Source organism: Elephantulus edwardii, unplaced genomic scaffold (assembly GCF_000299155.1).
Source record: "Elephantulus edwardii isolate Elephantulus edwardi_28Jun2011 unplaced genomic scaffold, EleEdw1.0 scaffold00044, whole genome shotgun sequence".
Taxonomy (NCBI): Eukaryota; Metazoa; Chordata; class Mammalia; order Macroscelidea; family Macroscelididae; genus Elephantulus; species Elephantulus edwardii.
The window spans coordinates 13258006-13277324 of NW_006399794.1; the positions used below are offsets into that span (position 1 = coordinate 13258006).

Below are 19319 nucleotides of genomic sequence, written 5' to 3' on the forward strand. Positions count from 1 at the left end.
GTGTGTACCGTCAAATCAGATCTGACTGGTACAGGAGGAGATTGTCCCTCCTTCCCCGGCAGAGCATCTGGTGGACTTGAACCGCGTACCTTTGGGACTGCAGTGCAGCTTCTTGCCACTAGGCCACCAGAGCTCCCCGATAAAAGAAATAAATGTTAGATATCATCTAATGGAATTCTACATAGTTAAAAGGAATGAACTAGATGTCAGTATACGACAACCAAAATACATAAACAACAGAGCAGTGGTGGTTTAGTGATAAGGAGCTGGCGCTGCCAACCGCAAGGCATGCGGTTTGAATCCAACAGCTGCTCCGCAGGACAACGATGGGCTATCTCATCCCGTGATTGAAAACCTACTGGTGTGTCAGATACGGGACAGTACACAACAACAACAAACATAAACAAGAAAGCTCTGACAGTCAAGTGGGTAAGCGCAAATTTTATTGTGCTTATTTTATTGCGCTTCCAAATAAAATTTAGGCGGTTCGAACACAAAGCTGCCCCGAGAGGGAAAGATGGTGCAAATAACTGACTGCTGAGGGATAAAACACAGTGATTAAATAAGGTAAGAGAGTAAGAATAGAAGATTGAGGTGTAGGATGTAGACTGAGAAAGACTACCGAGATAGGTGAACTAGATCCTGAGGCGCCAGAATTTTAAGAGTACAAAATGGAAGTCGTGGAAATCCCGCAGGGTTCTTGGGCGCTCAGCTTCTGGAAGCCTAAAAGTGCTCCTCGGAAAAGTCAACTCTGTCCACCCTCCGCATAGCTATCTTACTTAGTGAGCATCAGCTATTTCCCAATTCTTCAATAACCCCAACGCCCCCTCACCAGAAACAATGAACCTGGAAGGAGCCACCGCTGTCTCAGAGCTTGTCTACAAACTCATTTTCCCGCGTATTTCAATCTTCTGACCTGCGCCTTTTGACCTTGAGTCTTTTCCGCCTTCCAAAGCACGAGAACTCAGGGTCTCAAGAAGCTGCTATTTTTGAAGAATTTCTTTGGTCAAAGCAGCACGGAAAGTTTTAGAGGGGATAAAAAACATAAGTGTATGCTTATTCTTCCACGCACCGCCCAGGAGAGAGAAATTGAAACATCCGGGTTGTGTTCGATGCATCCTGGGAATTGTAGTGTTCGGTAGGCACACCTCGCTCCTTGGAGTCCTGAGTGAGGGAGCGTCTCAAAAGTTATCCATTTAGCGAACCTCCCCTTTTGGCTTTTTAAAGAGGGAACTGGTAAAATAATTTTGCACCTAAAAGAACACGCTCCAAATTTCTTATTTTCCAAGATTTTTACCCTTGTGAAAGCGAAAAGAACATGGGTAGGTTCTCTCTTTGACCCTGTAGTGAGTAGTGAGAAGATGGTCTTAGTCCCTGACAGATCTTTGCCATCTTGATGCCCCGCCCCCTCTGTTGGAGCTCGCGCTGTAGATTGGCTAAGAGTACATGATCGGCGGAAGCAGCTGGCTCGCGCTGGGACTAAGGGGAGGGGGCGAGGGGTAAAGATGGCGGCAGTGGTGGAGGTGGAGGTTGGAGGAGGTGCTGCTGGGGAAGTGGAGCTGGATGAGGTAAGGAGAGTTGAGAGACTAGTCAAGGAAAAAAAGCCTGGAACTGAAAGGAGGAAAGCTGAGGTATTGAGACAGGGAGTTTAGGAGAGACGGGGCCCTGAAAGAGAAGTCGCTGACTGGAGGTTGGGGACGTGGACAAGGAAATTAGAGACCCCAGACGTGGGGATCTCGTAGACAGTCACGCGAATAGAAGAAATTCCGTAATCTCAGGGTGGAGATAGAAGATGAGCGAGAGCTTGGAAGGGTGAGGATTTACGGTTTGGATATTATTAGCTGTGATTCTGGGAGATACCTGAAGAGTTGGAGGGAGGGGCTGGAAAGACAGGTTTCACTGTGGGTGGGGATACTTTCCAGACTTGGGGTAAAGGATGGGGACATAGAATGCTAATCACTAGTATTATATCTTTTAATTATTTTAGGATTTTGTGTTGTGAGTATTGAAAGTGTTTTCAATGAATGAATGATTTTATACCTGCATTAAAACATTCTCGCGTAACCTTTGCTCTTGAGCTAGATGATATGGATACAGGGAGACTTGGAAGAGCAGTTAGTTAGCTGATTTGAGATAGAAGACTAATCATTGGATCATTGGTGGTACTGAGGAGGGCGACCAGTTCTGTTTGGGCGATGGGAGGCTTCCCAGAGAAAGGATAAACAGTTTTTTCTGTTTCTCTTATATTTCCTCAAGACTTGTAAGCGTGAACTCTTGTGAGTATATGTTCCCTTTTCCTACCTAATACACATTTATTATTGAATTGAATTAGGAGTGTTCATGAAGAGAAGGAAATATTGAAGAGGAAGGAAACATTGAATTTATAGGGAATGAAGAGATGTCCTTGAGAAATAGAGAAAATAAACGGTGAAGGTTCTGAGGCCAAAAGGGCATTCATAACTTGGAGTGTTCATACTCTTAAATATGATACTAAATGGAAAGAACTAGTATAGAGGAAGATGTGAAAGAGGTTTGTTATCAGTGAAACTTGTGAAATCTGAGAAGTTTAGCAGCCCCTGGATGTGTATTTGGATTGAAGTTTGGGACTAAATCTCAGAGAAAGGGAATGAAAGGATTTAGGAGTAAAAGAGGACTTGAGAAGTAAAGACTTGCTTGGTAGTGGGATGGTTTGGAGAAGCTAGCATACCTGATTTGGATTGGTGCAGGGGAAGTGTTGTGACAGGAGAAAGTGACAGGTGGTCAGAGCATGGTTGCTTGGACAACTTGTTGTTTCAGTGGTACTTGCTCTTAGGTAAGGAATTTTGAAAGAACATTGTACACCCTCACCCCCAGTTACTAGAGAGCTGCTTGGATATTAGTTAGTAGGTGAGGTGGTTGCATAAATGACTTCCACAGTCCCTTTTAACTCTAAGTCTCTTTAACCAGCGTTATAACCCTTTTGATCACATGAAATATATGTGACTGCACCTTAAAAAGGAAAAGTCCTGGGTTGAAGTTATTAATATGATTTTTTTAGTTATGGTCTCTCTTTTGAGGGAACCTAATTTGTGTTAAATATGTCAAGACTCATTGAGAGAGCAAAGTTTTTGACAGAAATGAAAACAATTTAACATTTTGATGTAAGACAGTTTTGCTTTTTAGCTTTTCTTCCCTCATTGTTTTATGGACTTTCAGACTCAGTTGATGTCAAGTCAGACCAACTCATAGGTGACTCTCGTAGAGGAGGAGATTGCTCATCTTCTCCCATGGAGTATCTGCTGGATTTGAACTACCTGCTGCCTTTAGGATTGGCAGCATAACTTGTTACCCAGAAAGCCACCAGAGTGCTCACTGGAACTTTTAGATAGTATACGGCTTTGCTAGAAATTCTTGTGTTGACCTAAAGGTCACATAGTTGACCTACAAGTCAACTTTCTATGTAATCACTAGCACTCTTACCCTGTGAAGGTATTACTTATTTTGTTCACCTAGAAAAAATGTCTGGAAATTCTATGTGGATATGACTTCTTTCTTTGTATGTTTAAGAAAGTGAATCTGAGAAGGACTAACAGTAATTCCTTTAAACATCAAAAAGAATAGAGGTCTGGTCTGGCAGACCTTAACTGTGTATGAATTTCTACAAGTGCCTCAGCTGTTTCTTAACAGCCTTAACTAGTGAAATAGAAGGTGAAATCCATCATTTAACAAATAATTATGGGGTCCACTGTGTACCAAAGGCACTCTGGTGGGTCAGTGGGTAAGCTCTCAGCGTCTGAGAATGGCAGTACCAGCTGCTCTGTTGGAAGGAGACAAAATGTGGTAATCTGCTCCTATAAAATGATTACAGCCTAGGAAATGCTATGGGGCAGTTCCTCTCTGTTGTATAAGATTGCTATGTGTCAAAATCTGCTCCCAGGCGTATAACAAACTGTGTGTCATGCACTGGCAGTTAAAAGATGAGTAAAACAGGATCTTTATTTGCAATTTAGTGGAGAGCCACAATCTAATATATAGCTCATTAAAATACACAGTATTCGAGTGCAAGTTCAGTAGGATATGAGAAAAGCACCTGAGTCAGCTAGGGAGAGTCAGTGAAGTCTTTTATGATAGAGATGAATTTGAGCTGAAAACATAAAAGGCTCTGTTTATAAAAATAGCAATGATTTGTATGTGGCACTGGGGTTCTTCCTTATAGCAGTTTCTGCTTGGTAAATAGATTCTACTCTGGAACTAAATTATAAAAACATATTGAGTAGCCTGGCTAAAAAGGAATTGTTCTTTTCTACATGTTTGAAAAAAAAATAAATTTATATACTGTGAGTTAATTTAGCAGGATATTTTAGCAGTGTTCTCCAGTATTATTTATTGTTAGTACACATCATTCATTTTTCTTTGTGGTTTCCTCATCTTTCATCTGATTTCATTATTTTACTATAAATTGGGAGATCGCTTTGGCTTTGGTAACACCTCTCAGCAGAAGTAGATGGAAGAGAGAGTGTAGGAAATGAACTCTCAGTAGGAAATTGTTGATGGGTGCCATTGAGTCCAGTATGACTCTTAGTGACACTATGAACAACAGATCTAAATCCTATCCTGTACCATCTTCATTAGTTCACATACACTTGAGTCCATTGCCGCAGTCACTGTGTCAGTCCACCTCATTGAGGGTCTTCCTCTCTTTTGCTGACCTTTTTAAGCATGATATCCTTCTCCAGGGAACAGCCTCTCCTAAGAACATGCCCAGAGTATTTGAGGCTCTAAGGAGCACTCTGGCTACACTTTCTCCAAGACATAATTGTTTGTTCTTTTGACTGTAAACCAGAGAGCTCTCGTGGTCTAGTCTTGTAAAAAGACCAAGGGGTATGTGGGGATGGCCATATCTGACCTTTACTAGCTTCACAAAGAGGAACTGTCCCTACCAACAATATCAGCAATACAAAACCAGTTCGTGTGAGGTCAGACATTTCTCCCACTCTCCTGTACCTCCTTCTGCTTATCTCAACACCAGTTTACTGCTTTACTGCGTCCAGAATCTGATATGATAGCGCACAGACCACATAGAACCCTATTGGGGAAGTTATAAGGTTATAATTAAGTTGAATAGCAGAATTCAGTCAGGATAGCTTGCTGAAAGTGCCCACAGGCACCTCAGCCTTGAGCCTTGTGGGTTAAGGGGAGTGTTACAGAGTTCTTAGTCTTAACAATATTGGCTTCCCTTCAGTTGTCCAACGAACTTGGTCAGAGGCTCTTAGCTTAGCTCTGGTTCTGTCCATAGGGGCTAGTAGTGTCAAGGTAGCTCCATCTCATCTTGGTTGTCGCTTCAGCTATGGCTGATGCAGTGGTAGGTGTAGCTAGAGCAAGACTTTCTGGGCCCAAAGAAAGCGCTACATTCTTGCTGCTGCTTCTTTGCTGGTGGGAAATATCTCCTGCTGTTGGATTGCTTGATTTTTTCCCCCCATTAATTGTTACACATTTTCTTCCCTCCTCTGCTTTCTCTTCCCTAAGCCTACCCCACAATGCACCCCATGTTCCAGATTGTTGTCATACATATAATGCCTAATCATATATTCCTTTTGGATAGTTCTTCTCCTCCATCTGTTCTATTGCAGTGTTCATTATCTGTCCACTCTTCCTATTCTCTTTCAACCCCCTATGTCTGTCCTATTTTATAATACAAGTGTTATGCAGCATTTATCCTTTTGTGACTGAGATATTTCACCCAACATAATGTCCTCCAGATTCTCCCATGTTGTGTAGTGTTTTATGAGTTAATTGTTTTTCAGTGCTGTATAATATTTCACTGTGTGACTATACCATAGTTTGTTTTTTTTTATGGTGAGAAAAATTTATTACATTTAGAATTAGCCCGCTGGACTCAGTTTAGATGATCCCAATTTTGTTGGCAACATCCAAAGCATCATAATCAGGAGCAAGTCGAACACAGGCCTTCTTCTCTCCATCAGGTTTAATCGAAGTGTTGACCTTAGCCACATCAATGTCATAGAGCTTCTTTACAGCTTGTTTAATTTGGTGCTTGTTGGCCTTGACATCCACAATGAACTCAAGTGTGTTGTTATCTTCTATCTTCTTCATAGCTGACTCAGTGGTCAGGGGAAATTTGATGATGGCATAGTGGTCAAGCTTGTTTCTCCTGGGAGCACTCTTCCGGGGGTATTTGGGCTGCCGTCGGAGTCTCAGCGTCTTAGGCCGCCGGAGACGTGCAGATCTTCTTTTCTTCTTTTTTTTTTTTTGGCTGTGGACGCTCTTCAGGACTGCCTTCTTGGCCTTCAATGCCTTTGCTTTGGCTTCAGTTTTGGGAGGGGCAAGGGCTTCCTTCTTCGCTTTCGGTGCCATCTTCGTAGAAAGACTACCATAGTTTTTCTATCCATTCATTTGTTGATGGGCAGTTGGGTTTTTTCCATCTCTTTGCTATTGTGAATAACGCAGCAATAAACATGGGCTTGCTCAAACATCTGTTTGAGTTGTGGCTCTGGTTTCTTTAGGGTATATTTCCAGTAGTGGATTTACTGGATCAAATTGTATTTTCCGTTTCCAACTTTTTGAGAAAGCACCAGACCGCCTTCCACATTGGCTGTACCATTTTACATTCCCACCAGGCCTGAAGAAGAGTTCTGATCTCTCCACAGCTTCACCAGCATTTCTTATTTGCTGCCCTGTTGAACTTTGCTATTGTTGCTGGGGTGAGATGATAGCTCATAGTTGTTTTGATTTTCATCGCTCTCATAGCTAGTGATTTTTAACATTTCTTCATGTGTTTGTTGGCCACCTGAATGTCTTTGGTGAAGTATCTATTCATATCCTGTGCCCAGTTTGTGATTGAGTTGTTTAACTTTTTCTTGTTAAGATATTGAAGTATTCTATTGATTTTAGATATAAGTCCCTTAGGAGATGTGTCATTGCCAAATACTTTTTTCCCAGTCTCTGTTTCCTTCTTACTCTGTTGGAGAAGTTTTTTTTGATATGCATAGGAATTTGATACTTAGAAGGTCCCATTCATCTATTTTTTTCCCCTGGTTGTACATTGGGTCTCTCGATTTAATGGTGAGAATACCCAGTCCCCTTTGTGTATTAGTGAATTAACCAGTCCCTGTTGGGATAAGCCAACACACCCTATTCGCATATTCTTGCCCACCTGCATGACAAAGTCAAGTTCAGTTGCTAGGAAAGCTATTTTGAATAATAAACTCCACAAGTCTGTAGGGAGTTGTTCTGCTAACCTAAAGGTGGCCAGTTCAAATCTGCTAGTGATTCTATGGGAGAAAAGATAGGCAAACACCTCCTGTAAGATTTACAGCCTTTGAAAACCCACTGTGAGCAGACCAAGGTTAGAGAAGCTAGGTAACTTAGGATTCCAGAGCTTGTGATTAGAAAAGTGCAGATCCAGTTTGGGTCTGGCTAACTTCAAAGTCTGTCCTGTCCATACTGAGCGTGTTCCCTTTTTCCACTCTCCTGTTTGTACTCTTGGCAAATAATTTAAAAATGAATAACCTTAATTATGTGATGTAAAAATTGGTAGAATACATTTGGTAAGTGGCTATAATTAACAAGACTCATTGAAAATTATATTAATGTTCCTACTTTTTTTTGAGGAAACGGAGTTCCAAGGATTTCAGACATGCCTAGGACCTTACAGTTTTCTACTTGGTTTTGCCAGAATGGAAAACCAGTCCTCCAGCTTTGAGAGACTTTGTTTCCCTTCCATCTATGGGAACTCACAGGGAAGACTTATATGGCCTAATATGAAATTTCATTTGATTCCAGAGAGGATTGAAATTGGGATTAACCAAAGCAATATATTGGTTTTCCTATATATTGTTGTGTGCTGTTAAGTTGGAACCAACTCACAGCTGACCCTCCAGTAGGTTTTCGGCAGCAGTAAATTGGATGGGAGGAGATTGCCAATCCTTCTCCTGTGGAATAGCTGGCAGTTGATGGATTTGAATCACGTGCTTTTGGGATTACGGTGCAGCTTCTTACCACTAGGCTACTAGTGCTCCCTGACTCCTATATAGGTGCTTTAATTTACTAATGATTTGATTCTGCTGAGTTCCTAGTCATAAAGAATGCCTAGACCAGTGTTGACTATGGAGTTTAGAAATGGATTTAGCCAGCTCAGGCCAAATATGAAATAGGCTGTGATGACTGACACACTTTAGTTCTGTTTTCTGATTTGCTAAATCCCAGGAAGCTTGAGATAAAGTCTGGGTACGAACCAGGCTGCTCCTTGGAGGCAAGGATTCTGAAGCTTCGTCTGATGTATTTTGGACATGTTGCAAGGAGGGACCAGTCTTTGGAGAGGGACGTCATGCTTGGGAGGGTGGTGGGACAGCACAAGAGAGGAAGACCCTCGATGAGATAGATTGATTCAGTGAGTGGGGTAATGAGGGTAGGTGTGTCAGAGACAATAAAGTTGGCACAGGGTAGAGCAGGTTTCAGGACTGTTGTATATAGGGTTGCTATGAGTCGTAAGCTACTGGACGGCACATAACAACAATAGTAACAACCAGCTAGGAGGTCCAGATGTGGACTTACTACTGTAGTCATTGACTTCCTCCTTGAAAGGGTGACTAGCCAGTCTGTAACAGGCATTGTAGGTATCTTTTTGTCATAGAAATCTAACTTGAGACATAAGGTAAAAAAAAAATAATTCTACATTCATTCAAGGCCATTAGATAGCATGCCCTGTATATGCCAGTATGTCCTAATAGACTGTTGTCAGAGCCTATTCTCACCTACCAGAAGGATGTGACCATTCAGGTTAGTGAGTAGTGTCTAACTCAAGCCAGAGTTCAAAGCACTGTGTACCACCTTGAAGTAGTATGGCTTTTAAGTGAGTAATTGCCATAATCCTTAATGACCCTATGAGGTATTTCTACTCTGTCTTGTAGTTGTTGAGTCAGAATTGGTTCAGTGGTAATGGATTGGGTTTGATTTTCCTCTTGTTAAAGAGAGTATTGAACTAGATTGATGGGTTTTAAACCTTTGTTTAGTTACAAAACTTTATCCAAACAGATGCTCACTCTGAAACCTTTAATTCTCAAAGGAACTCAACAGAACCCCTTGGGTTTCTGAACCACACTTTGAAAACCAAAGTGCTTTCTCTTACTGCCTGCTGATAGAATGACCCTACTTAATGTTTTTTTTTCTCAGCTCTATTAAATAGTATTATAATTGTTCTTTTGTCTGTCTTTTTCCCTAGACTAAGCTTTGTCAGCAGAGTCCAGATCTGTTTTACTTGTGTTCCCTTTGCAGGTTGTATGATGCCCAGAATGCACCCAGTAAATATTTGCTAAATATATTTTTTAATAAAAGTGGAAACAGCACACATTTAGTAAATGTGAAAGTCCAGGTCTTCTGCTGAATGGTACAAGCTTTTTAATTGAATATTTATAACATCTTCATGGGAATTGACCTATAATTGGGCTAATATTTTAGTCTAAAGTTCTGTCAAGTTCTATCTATCAAATATACTGTATATACTGTTTTCTTGGTTACTGCCACATCTTTGTTGGTACTGTTCTGCCTACCTAGAATACTTTTATCTTTGAAATTCTATCTGCTTACTTAAAAGTTTTAGTCCAGGGCTCACTTAGCCTCTAGGACTACTCCAGTTTACACTGATCTTTTGCCATATATGATTTCTCTGTGTAGGTTTGGTCTTTCATTTGTCATACCTTTATGAAACACTTTCTTTATGCTGGGTACTGACTATGCTATGTTTTATTATACGAAGTTGGAAAAAGTGTGATAATTGCCTTCAAAGAGTTCACAGACAAGTAGTGTGGGTAGAGAAAGACTGATAAATATGTCTCCTTGGTGTTCTTTATAGCTGAGTATAGTGCAGTGTACAGCCAATTGAAAGGCACCCTACTGACAAAATAGTTAAAGATCAAGGAGGATGTGGCAATCTCTGTTACATTACTTTTTCCAACTATATTGGTAAACTTCCTTGCTTCTTCAAAGCAGTAACCATTGTATTGGCTTTAGTTTTTTTCTCCAATGGCCCTCTCCCTTTAGACATTTAATAAATATTCCTTGTTTCCAGGGATTTTGTTCTCTGGAATCTTTGTCACTGCCTGGATCTTGAGAGCTTGATGCGTATGCAAATGAAGCTTAAACCTAGATATCTAACTTTTTTAACATTCATAGTAAGCTTTTCTTTCCTTCCTCCCTCCCTCCCTCCCTTCCTTCCTTCCTTCCTTCCTTCCTTCCTTCCTTCCTTCCTTCCTTCCTTCCTTCCTTCCTTCCTTCCTTCCTTCCTTCCTTCCTTCCTTCCTTCCTTCCTTCCTTCTCTAATAAGATTTTATTGCATTTTAACGGGAAGTGTATGTAGAAGTGAGTTGTTCAATGACATTGGTTCCAATCTCTATAATGTGTGAACATATTGTTGATGTTATGTGCTGTCGAGTTGCTTGCGACTCATAGCAGCCCTATGTACAACAGCCCTAAACTCTGCTCTGTCCTGTGCCCATCGCACCGTCTCCGATACACCCATCCCAATTACCCCAGTCACTGAATCAATCCACCTCATAGAGGGCCTTCCCCTTCTGCGCTGTCCCTCCACCCTACCAAGCACGATGTCTCTCTCCAAGGACCTGTCCCTCCTTGCAACATGTCTAAAGTATGTTAGACAGAGCCTTAGAGTCCTTGCCTCCAAGGAACAGCCTGGTTTGACCCTTTCCAGGATGAATCTGTTTGTTTTCCTAGCAGTCCATGGTTCTCACCAATGGGCCAATTGGCAGCATCAGGATGGATGGTGAAGAGATTGAGATTGTTCACAGCTTCAGTTTGCTTGGCTCCATGGTCAACATTCTCGGCACCAGCAGCTAGGAAATTAGAAGACATATTGCCATGGGAAAGTTTGCTGTTAGGGACCTCTCCAAAGTACTGAAGAGCAATGGTGTCTCTTTGGAGGTGCGTCTGATACAGGCCATGGTCTTTGCTATCACTTGTTATGCATCAGAGAGTTGACAGTGACTAAGGAGGATAGAAGGAGAATTGATGCCTTTGAGCTGTGGTGCTGGAGAAGAGTATTGAGGGTACCATGGACTGTGCGAACATACTAATTATTTATTTTCTGGTTACACCTGACCATTTATCTTTGTTTTAAAAAATATCTCACTTGGTTCTAGACTACAAACAGATTTGTTTGTTCTTTTTTTTAATTTTTATTTTTATTTTATTATTTGTGTGTGTGTACTGTCAAATCAGATCTGACTGGTACAGGAGGAAATTGTCCCTCCTTCCTTGGCAGAGCGTCTGGTGGATTCGAACCGTGCGCCTCTGGGATTGCAGTGTAGCTTCTTGCCACTAGGCCACCAGAGCTCCCCAAGATTTGTTTACTCTTACGCATAGTCAATAGAAAGGAGCCCTAGTGACACAGTAGTTAAATACTACTAACCTAAAGGTTGATGGTTCAGACTTACCTAGAATCCTTGGGAGAAAGGCCTGGCCATCTGCTTCTGTAAAAATTATAGTCAAGAAACCTCTATGGGGCAGTTTTACTGTTACCTGGGAATGTTGTTGTTAGGTACTGTCGAGTTGAACATGACCCATAGGTAGCCTATGAATAAAAGACCTGAACTCTGTTCTATAACTATTGTTGTTTCTCTAAGTTCATAGTTTCCAGAGGTATGCTGTTTAGGAAATAGATACCACTCCTGCTTCCAAGCCATTCTTAATCTGGGAGCTCCACCAAACACTGTCCACTATGGGTAACCATTATGTCATTTGACACACTGGTGACACAGCGTTCACTATCAAAGCAACCCCAAGTTTCCTCAGAACAGCAAGTTGACAAACCAGTGCCGCACCACTTAGAAGAATGTTCAATTCCAAACACAGTTAACACCAGGCCAGAGGGCCTGATGAGTTTTAAATACACACGCCTGCCCACAAGGCCCTGATTGGCTCTAAACAAGAGGCTTTTAACCCACAATTCAGTCTTAGCCAAATCCAGCCAATTCAGTCAGCTCACACAGTTGTGAACAAAATAAAAACAACTAGCCCACACCCAACCCTCAACCAAAACGAGAAGAGTGCACCTCTCAGAATCCAACGGCTTCACACATGAGCCTCCAAACTGAAGACTCAGTGGGGACTTAGCCGATCTTACATGGGATTACTATGAGTGAAAGATCAACTCCCTCACACCTAACAAGATCAGCTGATAATAAATACTTAAAAGACTGAGTTGAAAAAGATTGTGAAATCAAGGCTCAGCAGAAAAGTGAAGTAAGAATGAGTGTCAAATGTGAAGTAATAGCACTTACTCTGCCAAGTATTATATCAGCATTTAGTTTAATATTATAACCTTATGAGGTTTGTTGTTGTTTTGTGCTGTCGAGTAGCCTGCGACTCATAGTGACCCTGTGTACAACAGCCTTGAAACCTGCTCTACCCTGTGTCAATCATATTATCTTTGACATACCTATTCCCATTACTTCAGTCACTAAATTAATTCATCTCTCCTATGTTGTCCCTCCATTCTCCCAAGCATGATGTCCCTCTCCAAGGACTGGTCCCTCCTTGCAAACATGTCCAGAGTACATCAGATGAAACTTCAAAATCCTTGCCTCTAAGAGAAGCCTGGTTTCACCCTCTCTAGGATGAACTTGTTTATTCTCCTAGCAGTCCATGGTATATTCAGTACTCTTCTCTAGTACCACAGCTCAAATTCATCAATTCTCCTTTTGTCACCCTTGATCATTGTTCAGCTTTACGATGCATAGCAAGTAATTGCAAACACCGTGGCCTGGATCAGGTGTACGTTAGTCTCCATACTGACATTGCTCTTCAGTACTTTGGAGATGTATCTAACAGCAGACTTTCCCAATGCAATTTGTCTTTTTAATCCCTACCTTATGGGGTAGATACTATTATTACTATCCCTCATTACTGAAGTGGAAAGAATAGAGAATAGGAATATTATTATTTGCCTTTGAGTTAGACTGACCCACAGCAAGTAAATTGCACAAGAGGGGACAGCCCATTCTTCTCCTGCGGAACATCTGGTGGATTCAAACCACGTGCCCTTAGGATTGCAGCACAGTTTCTTACCACTAGGCCATCAGAGCTCCCAGACAATAAGAATAGAGAATTTAAATATCTACCATCATACAGCCAAGTTAGTGACAGAGCTTTAGGTTCAAATGCAAGATAACATCAGAGCCTATGCTGTAATCACTCTGGGCAGTATGAGAGCTATATACCTCCATCTCTGTTTTACACTAGATAGAACTGTTGAGTTACATGTTACATTTCAGGCAAGTAAGGATGATTTGCTAAGTCATGCTGTTTTATAGTGTGTGTGTGTGTGTGTGTGTGTGTGTGTGTGTGTGTGTATGCTTGCTTGTCCCACCTTGAAACACTCATTTATCTTTATAATCTTGGTACGTGCCATAGCATATGACTTAATAATTGCATGAATATGTGAAAGAATTCAACCTCTCATTCTTATGTCTTAATCTGTGAACAAATAGGCTTGGACTAGAGGCCCTTGCTTTTAAAAGATAACTAGATGACTTTTAGTTCTCTTACAACTTTAAAAATTCTAGATCTTCCATGTTTTGCTCTGCATGTGTTTCCAATAGCTCCCATTAGGCATTTGATAAATTCTAGTGAATGATTTATCAGTTATAGATAACTATACATTATGTTCAGGAGCTCAGCTCTGCTGTTTTGTTATGTGTTGTGCTGCTAAAAGGTCAGCAGTTCAAATCCACTGGCTGCTTTGAAGGGGAAAGAGAAAGATGGACAGTTTCCTCCTATAAAGATTTATAACCTCAGAAACCTGATGGAGGAGCTGAATCTACTCAAGCAGTAGGTTTTTGGTTTGCTTTTACCTCTGTTAATAAAGGAAGAGACCTGGTTGTACAGCAGTCAAAGCACTTGGCAGCGAATTAATTGAAAGAAGGCTATTCAATTGATCTGGTTAGTCTGCAGGCTTGGATATTCTTGGAAAGTCTGCTGTGTACTACAGGGTTGTGAGTCAAAATTGACTAATGCAGTGAGTTTGATGTTGGTTGGTTAATAAAGGGTGGTGGAGGGGAGAGGAAAAAAGGATAAATAGCAATGCTTTAACTCTTTGATGGCAGAAACTGTCTTTTTCATTTTTGTACATTCATCATTGCCTTACTCAGTACTTGGCAGAGAGTAGGCATCAATCTCTGTATTGAATGAATGAGAATACTTGTACACATGGATTCTCCTCAGGATTATGGAAGCACTGGCCAACTAGTAACTGACTTCCTATCTAGTCTAGCAATTATACAATAGTCCTTGGAAGTTTTTTTTCTTATAAACCACCTATGAAGCATTTGTGATTTTAATGGATTGCTTCTTACGTGTGACTTAAAAGCACAAAAATAGAAGAATTAATTTTCTGCTTCCACAGAACCCTGTACAGCTTTTTTTCAGCACTCACCTTGTGTGTGTCCATTATTAGGTAGTGAGTGTTCACTGAGGAAATGTTGTTATGTGCTGTCGAGTTGCCTGCGACTCATGTATTACAGCCCTAAACCCTGTTCTATCCTGTGCCAGTCTCACTGTCTCCGACACACCTACCCCTGTTTCCCCAGTCATTGAATCAATCCATCTCATCGAGGGTCTTCCTCTCCTGCACTATCCCTCCACCCTCCCAAGCATGATGTTGCTCTCCAAGGACTGGTCACTCCTTGCAACATGTCCAAAGTCTGTCAGACAAAGCTTCAGAATCCTTGCTTCTAAGGAGCAGCCTGGTTTCACCCTCTTTAGAACAAACCTGTTCATTTTCTTAGCAGCCCATGGTATATTCAACACTCTTCTCCAGCTGATGCTCAAAGGCATCAGTTCTCCCTCTGTCATCCCTAGTTATTGTCCAGCTCTCTGAAGCATAGCAAGTGTTTGCAAAGGTCATGGCCTATATCAGGCACACTTTAGTCTCCAGAGTGACATCATTGCTCTTCAGTACTTTTGAGAGGACTTTCCCATTGCAATATGTCTTTTAATTTCCTGGCTGCTGGTGATTGTGGAGCCAAGCAAACTAAAGCTGTGAACATTCTCAGTCTTTTCACCTTCTGTCATGATGGTGCCAATTGGCCCAGTGGTGAGAATCTTTTATCGAACAATATCATTAATATCACATGCAAGCATGAAGATTATCCAAAAATGACTGGAACAGCACATCAACAGAGAACTGCCAAAAGTGCAGGCTGAGTTTAGAAAGGGCCGTGGCACAAGGGATATTTGTAGCTAATGTTAGATGGATGTTGGCCGAAAGCGGGGAGTACCAGAGGAAGGTCTGTCTGTGTTTGATTGATTATGCAAAGATATTTGACTCTGTGGATCACAACAAATTGTGTCTGACTCTGAGAAGAATGGGAATCCCAGAACACTTGATTGTGCTTATGTGAAACCTATACTTGGACCAGGAGGCATTCGTCAGAACAGAGCAAGGAAACACTGCATGGTTCAAAATTGGGAAAGATATATGCCAGGGATGTGTTCTATCTCCATACTTTTTCAAACTATATGTAGAACAGATTATCTGGGAGGCTGGGCTCTATGAGGAGAAATGTGGCATCAGAATTGAAGGAAGATTCATCAACAACCTCTGTTATGCAGATGACACAACCCTGCTTGCTGAACTGAGGAGGACCTGAAGCGCTTGCTGCAGAAGGTCAAGGACTGCAGCCTTCAGTATGGATTGAGGCTCAATATCAAGAAAACAGTTATTGAGGGTATAGAACCATGTATTTTTCCATCTCTGTATTTCCAGTAATCAGTGTCTCACAGTGTTTAGTGTAGAGTTGTTGTTATGTGCCGTCGAGTTGCCTGTTATTGTAGAGTAGATACTCAAATGTTTTGTAAACTTGACTCTTTAATCTTTTTATTCTTGTTTAAGATCTTCAATGAGTATCTACCAAGTCTGTTTTAAATCCCGTTGATGACAGGAAGTTTCTGGTGACCTCATGGTAAAAAGTTATGCTACTAACCCAAAGGCAGGCAGTTCAAATCCTCTAGCTGCTCTGCGGGAAAAAGATTGACATCTCCTCCTGTGTAATTTACAGGCTCTAAAAAACCCTCTAGAAAGGGAGCTCTGGTGGCCTAGTGGCAAAAAACTGCACTGCTATCCCTAAGGCTCGCGGTTCAAATCCACCAGATGCTCTGCTGGAGGAGAGGCAATCTCCTCCTGTGCTAGTTGGGTCCATTTCAATAGTACATGTTTGAAAGAAAAAAAAAAGAAAACAGCAACCAAAACCCCCCTAAAACCAACCAAAAAACCAAAAAACAACAAAAACTTGCTGGAGGTTCAGCTATGAGTCTTTTCTGCCTCAATGGCACATATTAACAACGATGAGAAAAATGAAATGGGTTGGGGGTTTTTTGTTCGTTTGTTTTCTGCTGAATGTCAGGAAAAGGAGCCCTGATGATTCAGTGGCTATACTCTCAGCATCTAACCGGAAGGTCCACAGTTTTAACCCACTACCTATACTTTGAAAAAAAAAAAAAAAAGTAATGGTCTAATCTTGTAAGAATCTAAGCCTTTGAGCTGTGGTATTAGAGAAGAGTACTCAGTATTTCACAGACTTCCAGAAGAACAAATTTGTCTTGGAGAAAGTGCAACAAGGGTTCTCCGGTGAAACTTTATCTTACCGAGTTTGGGCATATTATTAGGAGGGACATGTCTTTGGAGAAGGATATTGTGCTTGGAAGGGTGGAAGGCCAAGGTAAGAGAAGACAACTCTCAAGAAGATGGATGGGCACAGTGGCTATAACAGTGAGCTCAAGGATATCAGAGATGTGAGGATGGCACAGGACAGGGTAGGTTTTATAGGGTCTCTACAAGTTTCAGTCAACATGATGGCATATAACAGTCAATCAATCTTGTAATATTATATGGTTTTGGAAACCCTAGAAGCCAGCTGTCCTCTATCCTAAAGGTTCACTGAGAGTTAGATTCTACTCAGTAGAAAGCTTGATTTAATAGCAGGGAGATTCTTATTCATGGTCAACTTATTCTCTTAATATTTTGGTTATAATAATCTTTATTTTGATATCTCTCTGTCTTTCTCTTGAGTCAGAACCTCCTTTGACTTCATAAGGTTGTGAGCCAAAGTTTCATTATTTTTGCCCTCAAGGAGTAACCTGGTTGCACTTTATCTAAGACATGCTTGTTTGCTCTTTTTGGTGTCCTGTGGGATATTCAGTACTCTTCTCCAACACCACAATTCAAAAGTTCTTCTTCTGTCATCCTTAGTCATTGTCCAACTTTTAGATGCATTTGTTGTTGTTGTGTACCATTGAGTCACAGCCATCCTGTAGCTGACCCTTGGGTGGGTTTTCAGAAATGGTTAATTGCGTGGGAAGAGATTACCCTTCCTTCGCCCACAGAGCAGCTGGTGTATTTGGACTGTGTGCCTTTGGGATTGCAACACAGCTTCTTGCCACTAGGCCACCAGCATTCCCCTAGATGCATAGGAAGTAATGGATAAACCATGATTTGAATCAAGCACATCTTAGTCTTCAAACTGATATCACTGCTCTTTAGCACTTTGGAGAGATTGCTGACATATTTACCCAGTACAACATGGCTTTTGATTTCTTGACTGTTGGTGTCAAGTGTATTGATTGTGAATCCATGTAAGATGAAATCATCAACAACTTCAATCTTCTCTCCATCTGTCATGAGTTAGTAGTTGAGTGAGTATAAATGATATCTGTCACCCAGAAACCTCCTCCTTCTTGAAAAACTAAAAAAAAAAACAAAAAACAAACCCAAAACCCTCAAACTCAACTTCCGTCAAGTTGGAGTCAACCTATAGCTGACCTTCCAGCAGATTTTCAGAGGTGGTAAATCATATGGGAGGAGATTATGCATCTTTTTCCCTTGAAGCGGCTGGTGGATTTTGACTGCTACAGTGGGCTCAGGTATGTCAGAGATGACAAGGATGGTGCAGGATAGGACAGGGTTCATATCTTTTTATAGGGTCACTATGAGTTGTACTTGACAGCACATAATGACAACAACAGCTCTTGGTTTGGTACTCAACTCTATGCACTAGGCCACCAAAGCTCCCCCACTTCATGAAAGTTACCCCAAATGGTCTGTCTAGTGTCTTTCCTCATCTCCACTTTATGTTTTTACTTCTTGAAGTAATTTGTTAACTCTGCTCCTCAGAGAAAAGTCTGTAGGTAAACATAAACTCATTAGTTCCCTCTAAAGTGAAGGTTTCCCAAGAGGATGCTGTGACATGATCATAGGGCTTTTGGTTCTGGGCAGCCAGGGGGAAAGAGTGGAGGAAGGGAACCTGAGGGTTATACAGAGAGCATAAGCCTTGCCAACATTCCCCTTCCCAGTAGGATATTATCAATAAAGTGTATTCTATTACTGAGAAATCTCTAGTGACATTTTACTCCCCATTGCTCATAAGATTGAGTCTGACCTCATCTGAACTTGTCATTGAACACTCTGCAGAACAGTGATTTTCCTCCTCCTACTATGCAATTAATGATTACTTGCTATGCATCTGAAAATTGGACAGTGAATAAGGATGACAGAAGAAGAATTGATGTCTTTGATTTGTGGTGTTTGGAGAAGAATGCTGAGTATCCCATGAAATGCAAAAAAGAACATACAAAAATATCTTGGAGAAAGTGCAGCTAAGGTTCTTCTTAGAGGGAAGGATGATGAAGCTTCATCTCACATATTTTGGACATGTTATTAGAAGGGGGCCAGAGTTTAGAAAGCAACATCATGCTTGAAAGGGTCGAGGGTCAGAGGAAGAGAAGACCTTCAAGATGGATTGACACAGTGACTGTAACATGGGCTCGGGAATATCGGAGATTATGAAGGTTGTATAGGAGAGGGCAAGGTTCATATCTGTTGTTCCGAGGGTTGCTCTGGGTTGTGGTTGACTAGTTGACACCTAACAATAACAACAACAACCACCAAAACTGATGAAAGCAATAGCAACTAACATTTCTTTACATGCATACTATGAACCAAGCACTGTGTTTAACATTTTTACCTCATTAGATTTTTAGTTTTGTTTTTAATACTATTAAATATCTTCATTTTCCAATTGAAAAAACAAAGACATAAAGAGGCACTTTATTTAAGGTTGCATAGCTTCTTATTGGAACTGGAAGTGGTATGATTCCATGATCTCTTTGTTGCTTCGCTGTCTAACTTAGATTCACTAATTTAAAAACTTGACTTACTAAATATTATTCTTTTTTTTTTATTGGGAAAAACATATTGGGGGTACAAGGAGGTGAGGGTTGGGGGCAGAAGGGTGAGGATGGGCCAGGATGCA

The 19319-nt window shown here is 41.1% G+C and overlaps 1 protein-coding gene across 1 annotated transcript in view; it reads left to right on the plus strand.

The window, feature by feature from the left end:
- Positions 1-1505: 1505 nt before the first annotated feature.
- RNF121 (ring finger protein 121) overlaps positions 1506-19319 on the plus strand; it is an 83431-nt gene continuing 65617 nt past the window's right edge. Inside the window, exon 1 of the mRNA XM_006885542.1 lies at positions 1506-1568. Coding sequence (XP_006885604.1) covers positions 1506-1568 — 63 coding nt within the window. The remainder of the gene's footprint in view (positions 1569-19319) is intronic.